This window comes from Leuciscus leuciscus (genome assembly GCF_965113295.1).
Source record: "Leuciscus leuciscus genome assembly, chromosome: 2".
NCBI classification, from domain to species: domain Eukaryota; kingdom Metazoa; phylum Chordata; class Actinopteri; order Cypriniformes; family Leuciscidae; genus Leuciscus; species Leuciscus leuciscus.
The window spans coordinates 21186977-21204894 of NC_138726.1; the positions used below are offsets into that span (position 1 = coordinate 21186977).

Sequence of the window (17918 nt, forward strand, 5' to 3'; positions counted from 1 at the left end):
AGATATTGGCCAATTGAAATCAGAAAATTACGACCCACTAATATCCAAAATAAAAGAAGATATTGCAAGGTGGAATTTAATCCCCTTTATGACTCTTAGAGTAGTGGTGATCAAAACCAATGTTCTTCCCAGGGTGTTATATCTATTTCAGAATCTACCAGTGGAGATATTGGACAAGGAAGTTATAGAATGGGATACAATTATTTCAAGATATATCTGGCAAGGAAAACAACCTAGAATAAGATATAAAACATTACAACTGTCTAAGGCGAAGGGGGGACTAGCTCTCCCGTGCTTAAAAAGTTACTATCAAGCAGCGCAAATAAAGCCTTTGTTGAACTTATGTAATCCCTCATACTCTGCTAGGTGGAAAGAAATTGAATCGAAAATGACAAAGGAAGCTCCAATACAGGCATTTATCGGGGATAACAAACTCAGGCATCAATCGGAAAATACACCCAATCCATGGATTGACATTTCACTTAAAGTGTGGTTTGAAATTGTTACAAAGAAAAATTTGACACACAACAATAAGCTGCTAAGGTGGATATGATACAGAATTTTCCCCTAATAGAAGAGACAATAGATTTAAAAATTGTGAACAAGGCCCTCATATGTTTTGGGAACTAATAGAAAATAAGAAGTGTAAAAGTTTTGAAGAAATCAAAGAACAATTTGGTTTGGTAAATCAAGATTTTTCTAGATTTTTGCAAGTGAGGGATTATTTAGAGCATGATATAAAAAAGGAAAATTTTGATGTTGAGTTAAACATTATTAAACTCTTTATTTCTGCATACCAATCTAAACTAAACAGGAAACTAATTTCGAAGATATATTCAGGGATAGAAAATTTAAAAGGACACAATACACACTACATAAAACAAAAATGGGAAAATGAAGCAAATATAAAATTGATGGATGAAGAATGGGAAGATCTTACTCAACAAATATGGAGAGTGACATCATCATTAGCTTGGAGGGAACATGGGTGGAAAAACTTAGTGAGATATTTTAGAACTACAGCTCAGACAAAATATCGGGATACAAGCTGTTGGCGGGAATGCGGGGAACAGAATGCAAATCATGTTCACATTTTCTGGAGTTGTCCTTTGATGGAGAAATATTGGATGGAACTCAAACAATGTATGGACAAGATATTACGGATTAATCTCCCTTTCAACTTTGACACATTTTATTTGGGAAGACTTAATATGCAAGGCAAAAAAGATCTGAATTGTAAAATGTTTAAAATTATGCTACTAGCAGGAAAAAAGGGAATTACTAGGAAGTGGCTAAAGGTGGATGTGCCAAGAAAGGAAAATTGGGTTGATGTGATGCATGATATATACATTATGGAAAAACTGACGTACACTGTTAGATTAGAAAGGGATAGGTTTGAGAGGTTGTGGAATGGATTCTTGGAATTTATTAGGCCAATAAGATCGGATTTTGTGTAAAATAGAATACCTGGGACACTCCCCTAGTTTGTTCTTGCTACCAGTTTTTTCTTTTCTTTTTTTTTTAGTTTGTTTCTTTTCTTTTATTGTGGTTTGAAGGGTGGGGGGTGGGGGGTTATTTAGTTCTGGGGGAAAAAGAAGATGTTGTATGACAAGATCAAAATATGTATTATATGACCAAATGTGTATTTATGTCCTGCAGCTTCAATAAAAAAAATAAAAAAAAATAAAAAAAAAGTCGCCATTTTGCGCCGACATGTTTCTACAGTAGCCCTGTACGGACAAACGCATTTTGTCACTATGTTGTTCTTCGTGCAAATAAGCTAGCCAAAGTCAGCGAATAAAACACTGACACAATGATGAACAAGTAACAATTATATTCGCAATAACATATCGTTTTACTGAATAATTAAGTAAACCTAATTTCTTAATTTGTCTTTGTAAAGAAACCTCATTGCTTAACTGGCTACTCAGACGAAGACATCTTTTCCTCCGTAACTTATGTTGGTTGCAATTCGCAACCTCACCCCTAGATGCCGCTAAAAATGACACAGGCCAGTTTCAGTTTCTACCCAGGTAAGTTCAAGATTAGTTTGAGCAAACTACGTTTTTTTGGGCTCAAGAAGGTGGATGGGTTTTAGCGGGTTCATATGGTAACTTACGCCTCATGGCTAACCTGCTCCGGAGCAGATTTTATTCAGGGTTATTCTTGGTCTATGAGTAAAGATGCAATAAAGCTACTCTTCCTGTATCTCTCACTCCAAATTAAAGCAGTTTATAGTGAGACAACATTGCTCATCTTTTGCTGCTAATTATTTATATGAATTAATTATGTGTATATAATTATATTAGTTGACAATATTAAACTATGCTTTTAAATTAAAATTACTCTCCATGTTTCGTGTGTTTGGCTATTCACTGCACGTGACACACTTTCAGGTGCACATGCTTCAGTTAATTGCAAACTCTGGGTTAAACCTGAGTTGACAGAGCCTGTTGAACCTGATGTAAACCAGGTTGGATTTATCGAGTCCAAATCTACTATGAAACTCTACTATGAAACTCAGAGTTCGTTTAACTAGCTTCGTGCAACAGACCTCTGCTTTCTGGAATGTTTTTTATAGACACTCCGTCTCCGTTCTTATTTAATTACTTGTGAAATGGAACTGTTGTATAAAAACAATCACACTCGTAGTTGTGCAATATGGCTCTATATGTAGCTAGTATGAATAACAAAATGCTTTCTGTGTCCAGATTTGACTATGCAAAATTGATAGTAAAAAAAATAAAAAATAAAAAATAAAGACAAAAAGAAGTCTTTAATGTCTAAATAAATTTACATATCCAAATGCAAAATCAAACAAAGTAACCAATTATGTCTGGATAAAAACCCAGCAACCTGTCACAACACAGGAGACAGACATATGTTAAGGTGAAACAGTGTTTATTAAAAGCAGAGTGTTGGGGAAAACAGCGGGAACCAGATGATGGTGAGAGGATGGTGACTTAGCTGGCAATGACTGATGTGGAATCTCTGTGCAGGTGAAGAGGGAACACAATGACAGAGGATCTGGATGACAGCCAGGATGAGCACAGGTGAGTAGAGCAGATAAGAAGTCTGACTGTAGACAGTCATCATAACAAAGAAACCAGACACTGAGGTGTATGTGAAGCATGTGTATATATAGGGCAGTGTTGATGAGGGAGTGCAGGTGCAGCGAGTCAATAATCTGGTGATTGTGAATGAGTGGGCGGGTCCTGGTGATTGGGTGATGATTGAGGCTGTGACGGTGTGGCTGACTGTCCCAATGTGAAGGCTGCATCCTCTGAAGGCCGTATTTGAAGGCCGATTGGCTGCATTTGAAGGCCGATTGCGTCACAGTGGCGCAACGAAAGACGTCCCAATTCAAAGACTGCATCCTTCGAAGGTTGCATTTGAAGGCCGATTGCGTCACCGCGGCGCGATGAAGGCTGTCCCAATTCAGTTATGCATCTTACGAAGGCCGTATTCGAAGGCCAGTTGCCTCATTGGGGTGCGACGAAGGCTAAAAGCGACGCCAAATGCACCCTTCTTTCCCAGGGGGGCAGTGTTTCGGAAAACATTGAAGCTTCCCCGGGCGCCGCCATTGATTAGCAGACCATCACCTGCTCTTAGCATTCCATTGACTCCCATTCATTTTGGCATCACTTTGACAGCGAATCACTTTACATCTGAGGCGTTTAAAGACTCCATTTGTCCATTATTTATTTCTAAAGAAACACGAAAATGTATAAAAGGCTCCATTACCTTGTATCTTACGTTATGGCCCCGTAGATGCAGTTTTTGTAAAAATAGGCTAACGATTGCGTCATAACCACGCGACTCTCTGTCGCACAGTAGAGAAATTACCGTATGGACAGGAGGAGAAGCTCACGGGCAATCGGGGTGACGTGGAGGCAAAATGACAAAGTAATAATCAGAATACTTAGCAAAAGTTGCTCCTGCTCCTAGCTCATGGACATCTCCTACTCACACTCTCCGTCTCTGCAAGTTTCGGAAGGGAATGATTCAGATTTCTCTTGGCACAGCTACTAGAAGACAGATGGGTTGCTCACGTCACATCTACGTCGTCAAGCTCAGTTTGAGTCTGCGCAGTACGGTCAGCCATCAGGAAGTGAGAGCTTCTAATTGACTTCACTTTTCTCTGTTGAATCCGCTGTGTCAATTTCTTTTACTGTCTATGTTCTTTCCCCGTGAAAGGAAGGATACAAAAACGGATCCTTAGTGGCCTATCCTACCCCATAAGTCATTGCGCGCCGGTGACGACAGCATTTTCATTTGAAAAAATGGCGTCCTCGAGTTCGGTGGTGGAGGGAAAATTCACTTTTAAATGTAAGTATTATGTTTTCATTTACTTAAATAGCTATTGAAACCACAGTCAAAAGCCACAAGTTTTTCTTTCTTATAAACCTCTTATAAATTTCTTATAATTTTTTTTTTTTTATATTACCATTGGGTGGCTTTTTTGTCAGGTCGTTAGACGCAAAACTTGTGCTAATAACTTTAATAATTTTCAGGGAGCAAGGAGCAGACCGCTCAATTTATAAAATTGCGGTCTGAAAATGACCATTTACCGGGGTAAAAAACTCAGCCAGCGTGGCTTGGAGGTAAGACAACACCTAATTGTAAAATTTGCAGTAGTCTGTCTCACTTTTGTATCATAATAAATATCACTCACCCTAGAAAACCCACAACAATAAGAAAAGCAGTAGATGATGCAATGGTTTTCACTTTTATGTGTTTTTGTAGTGTTGTCATGCAAGTTATGTCTACAAAGGTTTGAACCACATTTGAGTATCCAGAAATATGATTTCTAAACTATTTTGAATGCATGTCCTGATGTGTCATTTTTCAGTGTTAACAATGCATTGCTTTTTTAGAGCAATTCTGGAGAAAATGTGTCTGCAGGGGAAGGTAACCCCCATGCAGGCAAAGAAAAAATGGGACAACTTAAAAACAACATATAAAGTAAGAAAGTTAATACACACATCTTTGCTGAAATGTATTGTGCTGTTGTTGTTAACAAGCCATGGTTAATTTGCTCTGCCTTAGGATTGCAAGTGTGCTGGGACCGGAGAGGGAGTGGGTGGGAAACCCACTGCTGAAATGTGGCCCTGGTTTGTCCTCATGGATGAGGTGTTGGGACAGAGGCATTCTACCAATCCCCCTGTCCTCCTTGCCTCAATCCCAGAGGACAGACCAGGGTCAAGTTCAGCAGTGGGTGGCCACAGTGAGGAGGAGCCAGCACCAGCACCCGCCGCAGCACCACCAGCACCCCCAGCACCCGCAGCAGCAGCACCACCAGCACCCCCAGCACCCGCACCAGCAGCACCCGCACCACCACCAGCAGGAGGACCAGCACGGAGAAAGCGGGACTATGAGGAGGAGATGCTGAACCTCATTAGAGAGGACATGGCTCTGCAAAGCGAGGAAGAGGAGAGGAGAGGAGAGGAGAGGAGAGGAGAGGAGAGGAGAGGAGAGGAGAGGAGAGCTTGAGAGAGCAGGGAGAGGATGGACAGGCTGTTTGCTCTTCTTTAGCATATGGTGGAGAAATAGTTTTATTTTTTAATTTTTTATGTATATATAAAAGAGGAAACTTTTGTTCTGTACAGTTTATTTTTTTAATTTACATTAAATTAGTTTATATATATATATATATATATATATATATATATATATATATATATATATATATTTATTTAAAAGAGGAAACTTAAGTTTTGTACAGTTTACTTTTGTAATCTAAGTTATATTAAATGAGGTATTTTTTTTTCTTTCAAACTTGTGTACAGTTTATTTAAAATGAATAATAAACATTATTTTTGTTCCATGTCTGTGCATTGTTTATTTTTTAAATAACTTGATGTGTTGGAATATGAAATAAAAAGGAATAGTTCTAGGATAGAACAACAGGTTTGCAGGGCTGACTCAATCGACGGCTGCCATCTCACTTGAGATCATTTCAAAAAGAGGGAAGAATAAAATAAATTAACTCGCATCCTCAAATCAAAGCATCAAAAATTTCAACATGTAAACCCATTCTATGGACATTCATTTTTGGTTTTGGCCATTATAGCTTTAAAGTTCTCTGACTTGCCTGTTACAAATTATCATGGTCAATGGGAACCTCCTCCAGGGCAAACACCTCTGGTCACGCCAGGGAGCCCCACTGACTGTCTCCAAAACATGCTCCCCCTCATCCTCTGCATCATCCTCCTTATGCTCATCCTCCGGGGCCATGATGTCACCAACCCCAAGACAGATGTTGTGGAGGATGGCACAGGCTGTGATGACCTGAAATGAAAAAAACAAAACAAAAAATTATATGGTCTGGAAGAAAGAAGTTAATTATGTTTTTTGAAAATGCATTTTTCATTTAACTTACATGAGGTACACAGGTGTGGTGCACCTCCAGCGCTTGCAGGAAGATGGCCCTGAACCTGGTCTTCATCATCCCAAAAGCATGCTGGGCTCGCTGGGCTCTCACACCTCGTACTGGCCTCTTGTAGGGAGTGATGAGGGGGAGTGGGTGTTGGAGACATGGGTACCCTCCATCTGCGAGGATGAAGTGCCCTGGAGGAGGGTACACTGAGGGTACACTGACCTCCTGTACAGTGGGATGTACCGGAGCACTCGTGCGTCATGCACTGACCCGGGCCAGCCCACGTAGGTGTCAATGAAGCGGCCCTGATGGTCACAAACAGCCTGCAGGATTATGAAAGGGAACGGTTTCCTGTTCCTGTAGCATTGACCATCAGGGCCGCTTGGAGGCTTGATGCGGACATGGCAGCTGTCGATTGCTCCTGCAGCTTTCAAGAAAGCTCTGTGTCTGGCCAGCTCTTCAAACCCACGGCAAACTGCCTCCAGGTCTTCTGGGGTGTTGGGGAACCGAATGACCTGGTGGCGGATGGCCACCACCTCCTCAGCGACACGGTGGACAATGCGGTGGACAGTGGAAAGAGGCATGTCAAACACTCCGGAGACGACCCTGTAGGATGTACCACACGCCAGCCAGAAAATAAATACCAGGGTCTCTATTGTGTAACCCCATCCGTGTTGCCGGTCACTTCTCAACAGGTCCAGCAGCACTCTCAGGGCCTCCCTGCTCAGCCGAAAATCAGGTCGTGTGTCACGGTCATTAAAAAACCTGTCCAGCACTGGCACGCTCAGGTTTATCCTGCAGTACAGGGGTCTGGTCTGATTTAGAGAAACAAACAAAAGAGAAATTGTTTAGAGTTGTGACAAAGTAATTGTTAGAATATATAGTGATACTTAAACTACTTTTAATAAGTATTAATGGCACATTGGGGAAATTTTAGTAGTTATATTTAAAACCTTACTTATGTACAAGTGTTGTCTTGCATACTTGTATTTAATTAACTTAAGATATCAAGAGTAAAAGTACAGTTATGTATTCTGCATAAAAAACCTCCTTGTCAGGGTTTTTAGATATGTTGTTGCATTCATATTACTGCTTGGCTATGTGTATATTGCATTTTAATCTGAATATGTTGAAGGTTGTTATATTTAAAGTAATTTACTGTTGAGTAGTTTACTATACAACAATGCATCATATTGTAAATTACCATGGTTTTGTAGTGTTGCTGTCCTGTGAGAGAGAGAAAAAAACCGTCATTACTTCACATTTGTATGTGAATACTTAACGAATGTACTGTACTTGCTTACAGTCAACCACAGGTTATTTTGAAAATGAAACGAGCACAATTTTAAGGAATTGTTGATATACAGATGCGTGCCATATAAAAGGCTGCATCCGAAGGCGAGCGGGAGTAGCCTACCTTATATATATATATAATATATATATATATATATATATATATATTAAAGAGGTATATTTCACTGTATTTATTTATTGTTTTGTGTTTTATGCTTCAACTGCGTTAAAACAAAGCATGCTGGAAACATGCCTGAATAAGATCACCATGATCAAGAGAATAAACACCATAAAAATCGCATCTTCGTAAGGTAGCCTATAACTTAACATTTGAACAGCTTTATGTGTATTTTGTATTTTCATAAGTAGCCTATCATAACATGACTCAAGTACACCCAATACTTGTGTACTCCAGCAATTAAGACGCAACTTCTGAATTGGGATGCAGCAAACCAGTTTACTTTACCTGGCCACGGTCTTGACAAAGCCGGAGATACATCACCCGGCGGCGCCCCACCATCTCCTCCAGTAAAACATAAAATAAAAAAATGTAAATGATGAAATCTTGCTCCATATCTTTTTAATAAATGGCGCGTAGGATGGCAGCTCTCCTGTCGCAGCGTTGCTAGGCGACAGCATAATGGGGAACACCTGTTGGCAATTACAAATCCTACAAAGGCTAGACTCGGAGCGTCCTTCGAAGGCTGGGAAGGCTGGGATGGCTGGGTCCTTCGAAGGACGCAGCCTTCACTTTGGGACACAGTCACACACCCAGGGAATACACAGCATCTTGATATGTTTATATATAGGGCTATACAGCCATCTAGTAGTGGTTACACGATGGCATTACAGATATTAAATGTCACATAATTTAGGGGTGCCTTTAAAATACATGTTAAAGGAAAATATTATTATAATTCATTTTAGTGAAATAATAATAATAACACTTTTTTTTTTTAGCTGCAAGCAGCCATTCGGGGCCAAGCCCTAATGGCTGTTTTATTTTTTGGCTTGTTTGGATACTGTATATGATTTTTTTAAATAGGAATCTTTTGAACATTGCACAATTCACTTGTTTAATGTTTGCTACACACTGGATTTGATTAAACAATCTTCAAAGCTATAGCCTGTTGCAGGGGCGTAGCCATCATTTCAAAAGTGAGGGGGACAGAATGTCAAGTGTAATACCAGTTTTTTTCAGACTTTTGTTGACAGGTTTTTGCTTAATTGGCTATTTATTTTTAAAGCAATAAAACAGAAAGAAAGAAAGATGTTCATTACTTTATATTGCACATGCAGGGTTTTTCCTGGCTCAAAACAGGCGGAAGTGGTAAAATCCTGATCATGTATTTTAATAATAAGATTATTAAATTTGTATTTTTCATCGACCATCACATAGCCTACTGTGTTTGTGGGTGGAGCTCGGTACCCCTAGGGGGGTCCGGGGGCATGCCCCCCTGGAAGAAAATTTGTAAATTTTAAAGATAAATTCATTAATCTGGTGCACTTTGAGTCACCCGAATCTGCTGTTAAAAATAAATAATCCACCCGCCAACCGCCCAAACCTATGATATTTGATCATCACATTACAATTATTCAAACTACAATTATTACATCACTGTTGCAAAACACTCTTATCAGAATACGTTTTTTACCTTTATAAAGGGCATTTTTTCCTTAATTTTATTTAGCCTATGCTCCATCTTTCATTTCAAATTGAAACTTTGTTACCGTCAGTGTATTATTATCAACTATAGGCTATCAATCGCCACTTAACATTAAATTAAATTAAATCAGAATCATCCTTGCATTATCTGTGATTCCCTATTTATTATTAATATAATACTATCTATCTATCTATCTATCTGCCTGTCTGTCTTACTAAACTAAAACTTTCCAATTGAAATCCTTCAAACTTCAAGCTTTTAAAACTACTTCAAACTTTCTGGTTAGGCTGTTTCAAGAGAACTTAAAGTTTGTCATCATGTACACATGTTAAGTCAAGTCAAGTCAAGTCAAGTTTATTTGTATAGCGCTTTTCACAATACAGATTGCATCAAAGCAGCTTCACAGTATTAAATTAAAATAATACAACAAAGTTTGTTTCAAGAGGAATTTATTGATTGATAAAATTAAATTAAATATCCCCAAAATATCTGATTCAAGCAGGCTGTTAATGCAAGGACATACAAATTCAGCATTAGGCTAACAATCACCCTGTTTATTCTAATTTGAAGGGCTTTGATAACATCTGTGAAAATAAAAGATATTACGAATAAAAAAAGATTGAAAATAAACGCACGTTTGTGCGGGTAGTGAATATTTTCAATTTACAACTGACAATTTAATTGTCAAACAATTTAATTGACAATTCAATTTACAAACAAAACGTACTCGGTTACTAACGTAACCTCGGTTCTCTCTAGAAGAGGGAACGAGTACTTGCGTAAGTATCTTACGCTAGGGGAAAACCTCTTTTCCTCGAGATATTGAAGCCAAAAATTATCCTTAATTTTGCAATAATGTAAAACGCATTGCAGCAGCATGCAGACATGGGCGAGACAGCTCGCGCGCCCATAGGCTGCTCTGCGGCAACTGCACCAGCCTATCGATAGAGGCCCCTCATGACGTCAGGACCAATGAGGGTGCTTCGCGCCCAATACGTCATGTCCCGCCGAAAGCGGGTGGGGCTAGGGCTATAAATACGGCCCAGAGAGGCTGGTTTGGTCAGTTTTTTCATCGCTGAAGCGAATCAGAACGTGACGCATGCACGGCAAGATACGCAAGTACTCGTTCCCTCTTCTAGAGAGAACCGAGGTTACGTTAGTAACCGAGTACGTTCTCTTACGAGAGGTTCTCTCGTACTTGCGTAAGTATCTTACGCTAGGGGAACACAGTGTAAAACGCAGTGCGTGCTTGAGACATAACACTAAAGTCCCAAGGGCAGGTGCCCGGGGCTCATACAGTGCCTAATCACAAGGGACTCACAGAGAATCCGGGAAGAGGGGCTAGAATAGCATCATTCCTGTAATATAGAGCTCTGATAAGAGCATATTATATCAAGTGTTCCACACAGCCAGGGCGAACACGGCCTGGACTGATAGATATGGGGGACTTACGCACTGCCCACAGAAGTATATATACGATCAGTGATCGACGCTCTAGCGGTTTCAGCATCCTGAGCCGATAGGATTCGGGCGGGCAATACTGAAAATTTAAACCGAGAGCAACCTAGCTTGTAAAGCAGGAACCTCGAGGTTATAAAACCTTATAAATGTAGACGGGGAGGCCCAGCCTGCCGCCATACAGATATCTTGCAAGGCAATCCCACTGGACCAAGCCCACGACGAGGCCATGCCTCTTGTGGAGTGCGCTTTGACACCTATCGGGCATTGCAGGCCCTTGGATGTGTAAGCTAGCGCTATAGCATCAACTATCCATCTGGATAGACTCTGTTTTGACGCAGCTAGTCCCTTAGAACGTCCGCTGAACAAAACAAAGAGCTGCTCCGTCTGTCTGAAAACAGATGAGCGAGACACATAGGCTCTTAACGCCCTGACCGGGCAAAGGAAGCCTGCGTCCCCTTCCTCCTCAGATACCGGCAGGGCCGACAGGGAGATAACCTGTGCCCTAAACGGTGTGTTGAGGGATTTAGGAACATATCCGTGCTTTGGTTTGAGTATGACTCTCGAGTCATTCGGCCCAAACTCCATACACGTCGCGCTCACTGAGAGCGCTTGCAAATCCCCTATGCGCTTCACTGAAGCGAGAGCCAGAAGAAACACTGTTTTGAAAGACAAGAGTTTCAGGTCTATTGACTGTATTGGCTCGAATGGGGCACCTTTCATGGCTTCCAGAACCGTGGAAAGGTCCCAAACGGGAACTGAGGGTGGTCTGGGAGGGTTCAGCCTCTTAGCTCCTCTAAGGAAGCGAATGACCAGATCGTTCCTTCCTAATGACTGGCCAAGCGGTGGTTCAGCGAACGCTGCTATGGCCGCCACATAAACTTTGAGCGTGGATGGGGTTCTGCCCTTATCCAGAAGCTCTTGTAAAAAGGAGAGAACCTCCGGCACCCCACAGCGTGAGGGTGAAGTGCCACTCGCTGTACACCAGCTAGTGAACACAGACCATTTTGAGGAATAGAGCCGCCTCGTAGATGGAGCTCTAGCCTGCGTGATCGGGTTTAACACTCCCGCTGGGAGGTTAACGGGTACCCGTTGATGGCCCACACATGTAGGGACCAAAGCTCCGGGCGAGGATGCCAGATCGAGCCGTTCGCCTGCGAGAGGAGATCCCTCCTCACCGGTATCGGCCACGGGGCGGTACTCGTCAGCTGCATCAGGACTGGAAACCAGACTTGGTTTGTCCAAAATGGGGCGACGAGTAGCACTGGGCATCCGCTCTCCCTGATTCGCTCTAACACCTGGGGTAGGAGCGTGACAGGGGGAAATGCATAGAGCGGGCAGCGGGGCCAGACGTGAGCCAGCGCATCCCTGCTCTTGGAGAAGAATTCCTGACAATGAGCGTTCTCTTGAGACGCAAATAGGTCTATTTCCGCTCTGCCAAATGTCCTCCATAGCATTTTGACTGTCTGTGGATGTAAAGACCATTCTCCTGTCGGCAGATTGTTTCTGGACAGTCTGTCTGGTCCCACATTCAGATGGCCGGGCACATGCGCTGCCCTGAGCGAGCGCAGATTGTGCTGAGCCCAGACCAGGAGGCGTTCCGTCAGCCTGTGAAGGATTCTGGATCTGATACCTCCTTGGTGATTTATATAAGCCAGCACTGACATGTTGTCCGAACGGACCAAGACGTGGTGTTTTTTTATCTGGGGACAAAAGCGCCTCAGCGCGTTGTCGACTGCCATCATTTCCAGGCAGTTTATATGCAGAAGCTTTTCCCGTTCCGACCACTGGCCGAATAACGGTCTGCCCTCAAGCAGCGCTCCCCATCCCGAGGTTGAGGCGTCCGTAGACACCACCTTCACACTCGAGGAAGTCCCCAGGCTTACACCTGACCGGTACCAGTCGGTCACTGTCCAAGGTTTCAGAGCTGCGAGAGAGACCGGAGGTCCAAGCTCTGCGCGGCGTGCGCTTTCAACCAATACTGCAGCGGGCGCATGCGAAGCAGACCCAGCTGAAGCACTGAGGATGCTGAAGCCATGAGACCCAGCATCCTTTGAAACTTTTTGAGCGGGACTAAAGCGCCGTGGCGAAAAATCTCTGTCATGCGCTGAATACTTAGTCTGCGCTGTGGCGACAGCTGTGCTGTCATAGACAGCGAGTCCAGATCTGTGCCCAGAAAATATATTTTCTGACTGGGAGACAGTGAACTCTTTGCCCAATTGACTGTGAGACCTAAATTCTCGAGGTGATCGAGTAATATGGTCCTGTGTTCTATGAGCTCCGACTGTGATCGAGCTAGAACCAGCCAATCGTCCAAATAATTCAGCACTCGTATGCCTCGGAGCCTGAGGGGTGCGAGCGCTGCATCCATGCACATCGTGAATACGCGAGGTGCCAGGGATAGGCCGAATGGCAGGACTGTGTACTGATATGCCTGGCCCTCGAAGGCGAATCTCAAAAATCGCCTGTGACGTGACGCTATTTGTATTTGAAAATAAGCGTCTTTCAGATCTATCGACATGAACCAGTCCCCTTGGCAAATTTGCGAGAGGATTTTCTTGGTCGTGAGCATTCTGAACCGTCGTTTCAGAAGTGCTTTGTTTAGTCGTCTTAGATCTAAAATGGGTCTGAGACCTCCGTCTTTTTTGGGTACCAGAAAATATCTGCTGTACATGCCCCCTTCGCTCTGAGCTTGTGATAGGGGTTCTATAGCCCCTTTGCTCAGTAACTTCGCTATTTCGGCCCGAAGTAGGTGTGCTACTTCCTTTTTCACCGTAGTATCGATTCGCGCCGCTTTGCGTTGCGAGCGTCGACCGAACTGTAGCGAATAGCCTCTTTCTATAATGTCTAGCACCCACTTCGAAACCCCGGGTAGCCTTGCCCATGCGTTTGCACGAATGGCTAGGGGTTGAATGCGAAGCGCGCTCTGGTCGCTCAGCGACAGAGGGGTTTCAGTGTGCTGCAACATAAGCGTCGCGCTTATGACATTTGAGGCAGGGGGCGCGCTGATAACAGCGGGCAGATTGCCCGCGCTCGACTCCTCTGCGGTGGTCAACCGAGAGGGGGAGGGCTGGGCGAGTCCCGTAAGACCTGTCATGTCTATGTGTGAATGTGGGCGTGGGATAGCGGGCACATTTACAACTCTGAGAGCATTGTCTGCCTGAGCAGAGCGAATGCATGTTGGTTTCGTTTTACAGAAACCTTGAGACATGCAGAACGTAGTGTTTGTGGACACTGGGCAGTGGGCACATTTACCACATTTAATGCGCAATCGATCTGGGTCGATTTCATGTGCGCGAGCCCTGTGCGACGGGCTGTGTTTCTGTGTAGGAATGAGCACTGGGCAGTGGGCATTTTGTCTACACTCATAACACCATCGGCCGTGGCCGGAACACCAGAAAATACACTCTATGGGATTCATCTGGGTAGCCGTAAAGCGGCGTTTGTGTGCAGGCAAGCGGGCTGTGTCGCCGACTTGTTTACTGCAGAATACACTGGAACAGTCGCATTTACTGGAACTGAACGAGCGAGAAGTTGCCATAGAAACAGAGAGCGTCAACATGCTGGCGTTTGTTTGCAGGCGTGCGTGCATTACAACAGGCTCGCTCACTGCAGTATGACATTTCCAGTCGCCTGAACTTCAGAGGGGAATGAGAAATGTGTGATAAATAGAATTCGGCCCGGCCGCAGCGGGACATTATCACTCTTTTCTCCTTTCGCCAGTGACGCACGGGAACCATAGAAACGGTGTTTGGGTGCAGGCGAGCGGGTTGTACAACGCGCTCGTTGGCTGCAAAATGCACATCTGCAGTCGCCTTTCAGGGAACTGACAGAGCGAAGCATTGGAGGCATAATTAATCTGCCGTTAGACCGAGATTCGAACCCCGGTCTCTCGTGTGAAAAACCAAAGATTCCGCCACTGAGCCACAGGGGGGAACACAAAGGCTTTCAGATGCACGAGCATATAAGAGCGTCAACATGTTTTCTTCGGCGTTTGCTTGCCGGCGCTGCAATATTTATATTTCCAGTCGCCTGATCAGGGAACTGAGAAATGTGTGAGAAAATTCAGGTCAGTCCAGCCTCGGCGGGACTAAAACGCTATTTTCTCCTTTCGCTGGTGATTGACGCGTGAAAGGGGCGCAGAGGCAGGGTAGCTTTCTTGTACGTAAAGAAAAACTAACCCCGACCGTCCGCTTCCAGCCTCCCCTGTGAACGGCGCATTTTGCGCGGCTCGAACAGAGGGAGAGAGAGAGCTAGCCCCGTGACCGTCCGCTCCTGACATCCCCTGTGAACGGCGCGGTTTGCGCGGCTCGAAAAGAGGGAGAGCAGGTATCATCCTCCAAGCAGGCAAGGCAAGCGGGCGCACCGGCGAGCTTTGCGGGTTGGGGGGGAAAGGGGCGTCTTGAAAAAGACGCCCGGCTCTTTTAGTGCAATGAGAGTGTGTGTCGTGGCGGCGAACACACACACATACACAAAACACAGTAACAGAGAAAAGGATATGTACGCCGGAAAGCGTCAGCAGGAACGGCGACTGAAGGCGGCGAGTTGTCGACCGGCAGCTTCAGATGCAGATAAATCCCGCTGGGTGCTTGAGTCAGACGGCGCGGCTTCCTCTCAGGATCCAGCGATGCGTAGCTCGCTGAAGAGATAAAAACTGACCAAACCAGCCTCTCTGGGCCGTAAGATACTTACGCAAGTACGAGAGAACCTCTCGTAAGAGAACTTGTTAATTATTCAACAAGAGAAATAGGCAGAGTTATTCATCATTGTGCAACACAATTCGGATACCACATGACAACTTACTTACAGCGCTTGAGTTTTTTGTGAAAAAGGATCGAGTGAAGACTGAAGAGATTTTTGCCGTTTTGAACTCATTGCGACCTCTATGAAAAAAATGGATTGGGCGCGGGTGCGAGCATGGGTGTGTCGTGATGCACGAGTGACTGATTACCATGGAAACGTGAAAGTCATGTATGTAGATAGACTTGACTCTTTGGATTTAAAATCTCGATGTAGGCTATACACACCCGCGAAAACCTCAGCTTGCCGTGGACATGTCACGGGGTGACTATGTTCAGTGGGGGAGGAACGCACATGCCAGGGAATGGGTTTCCCTCTGGGAATGTTTTTAATGTAACACCCAGCAAAATGGCTGTTTCCTGTGCCTGGATGTAAATAGTGACAATCTAGCAATCTAATAGATAAATCAGCTTCAGGTGTTCGGCGGGAATAGTCTATGCTGGCGATTGGCCCACATGTGTGACGGGAGTGCTTTATATGTTCATTGTTGCTGACAGTTGGAGGGCAGCAGACGCGGGGAAGAACGCGGCAGGAGACGAGGGAGAGACCGGCGCCCAGGAAGGGGCGCTCGGCCGATGAAAGGGCAGCAGACGCGGGGAAGAACGCGGCAGGAGACGAGGGAGAGACCGACGCCCAGGAAGGGGCGCTCGGCCGATGAAAGGGCAGCAGACGCGGGGGAGAACGCGGCAGGAGACGAGGGAGAGACCGGCGCCCAGGAAGGGGCGCTCGGCCGATGAAAGGGCAGCAGACGCGGGGAAGAACGCGGCAGGAGACGAAGGAGAGACCGGCGCCCAGGAAGGGGCGCTCGGCCGATGAAAGGGCAGCAGACGCGGGGAAGAACGCGGCAGGAGACGAGGGAGAGACCGGCGCCCAGGAAGGGGCGCTCGGCCGATGAAAGGGCAGCAGACGCGGGGGAGAACGCGGCAGGAGACGAGGGAGAGACCGGCGCCCAGGAAGGGGCGCTCGGCCGATGAAAGGGCAGTAGACGCGGGGGAGAACGCGGCAGGAGACGAGGGCGAGACCGGCGCCCAGGAAGGGGCGCTCGGCCGACGATTTGATCGAGCACGTTTGTAACGCGAAACCGACGAGGATCTGAAACGAAACCGGCACTCTGACGGAACTGGAATTCGCGATCACTACGGTTGCCGCCGTCGCGTGGACACGGCCCCGATTGTCGGGTTGAGAGGCGTGTGTGCCTGCTTCGTGGTTCAATGTGATGGGATGTGTGACTGCCTGTGACTCCCCTGACCTGTACGGTACGGTGAGCTTTGCTCATATTCTGTTTTTCTCTGCCAGTTGAAAAGGGATTCCCTCGGCTCGACTGTTCTACTGTTCTACTGTTCTGCTGCTCTACTACCCTACTGTTGTACTGCTTTTCTTCTTTCAACACAGCAGCTAATCAGCCCAGCCCAACTTCAAGGAGATGTTTGCTTGGACACTGTTCAATTGCCTTGGTCACAGTGAGTTTACTGTTTTGAAGTGTCCTGTTCTTAAAGTGTTCACATTGGGAAGGTTGAAGTGTGTGCACGAGTGCTTTGACGGTTTTGGATTGTTTGGTCTGCATCTACAGTTCCAGATAAACAGCCTCCTGAGTCCAGTGAAGAGCCTGCTAAAGCTGTGAGTTATACGTACCCTCCACTCTCTGTCTGAGTCCAGTGAAGAGCCTGCTAAAGCTGTGAGTTATACGTACCCTCCATTCTCTGTCCGAGTCCAGTGAAGAGCCTGCTAAAGCTGTGAGTTATACGTACCCTCCATTCTCTGTCCGAGTCCAGTGAAGAGCCTGCTAAAGCTGTGAGTTATACGTACCCGCCACTCTCTGTCTGAGTCCAGTGAAGAGCCTGCTAAAGCTGTGAGTTATACATACCCGCCACTCTCTGTCTGAGTCCAGTGAAGAGCCTGCTAAAGCTGTCAGTTATACGTACCCTCCATTCTCTGTCCGAGTCCAGTGAAGAGCCTGCTAAAGCTGTGAGTTATACGTACCCGCCACTCTCTGTCTGAGTCCAGTGAAGAGCCTGCTAAAGCTGTGAGTTATACGCACCCGCCACTTTCTGTCTGAGTCCAGTGAAGAGCCTGCTGAAGCTGTGAGTTATACGTACCCGCCACTCTCTGTCTGAGTCCAGTGAAGAGCCTGCTGAAGCTGTGAGTTATACGTACCCTCCGTTCTCTGTCCGAGTCCAGTGAAGAGCCTGCTAAAGCTGTGAGTTATACGCACCCGCTACTTTCTGTCTGAGTCCAGTGAAGAGCCTGCTGAAGCTGTGAGTTATACGTACCCGCCACTCTCTGTCTGAGTCCAGTGAAGAGCCTGCTGAAGCTGTGAGTTA

At 45.1% G+C, this 17918-nt stretch overlaps 1 protein-coding gene across 1 annotated transcript; it reads right to left on the reverse strand.

The window, feature by feature from the left end:
- Positions 1–6480: 6480 nt before the first annotated feature.
- LOC309492983 (uncharacterized protein) lies at positions 6481–8170 on the reverse strand (the record flags this gene model as incomplete). Its single annotated transcript, XM_082162010.1, has 3 exons — positions 8139–8170; positions 7584–7606; positions 6481–7194 (listed from the first exon to the last, which is right to left on the reverse strand). Exons 2-3 carry the CDS (start codon positions 7584–7586, stop codon positions 6481–6483), a joined length of 717 nt encoding a protein of 238 aa, XP_082018136.1. The 5' UTR covers positions 7587–7606; positions 8139–8170.
- Positions 8171–17918: the final 9748 nt, after the last annotated feature.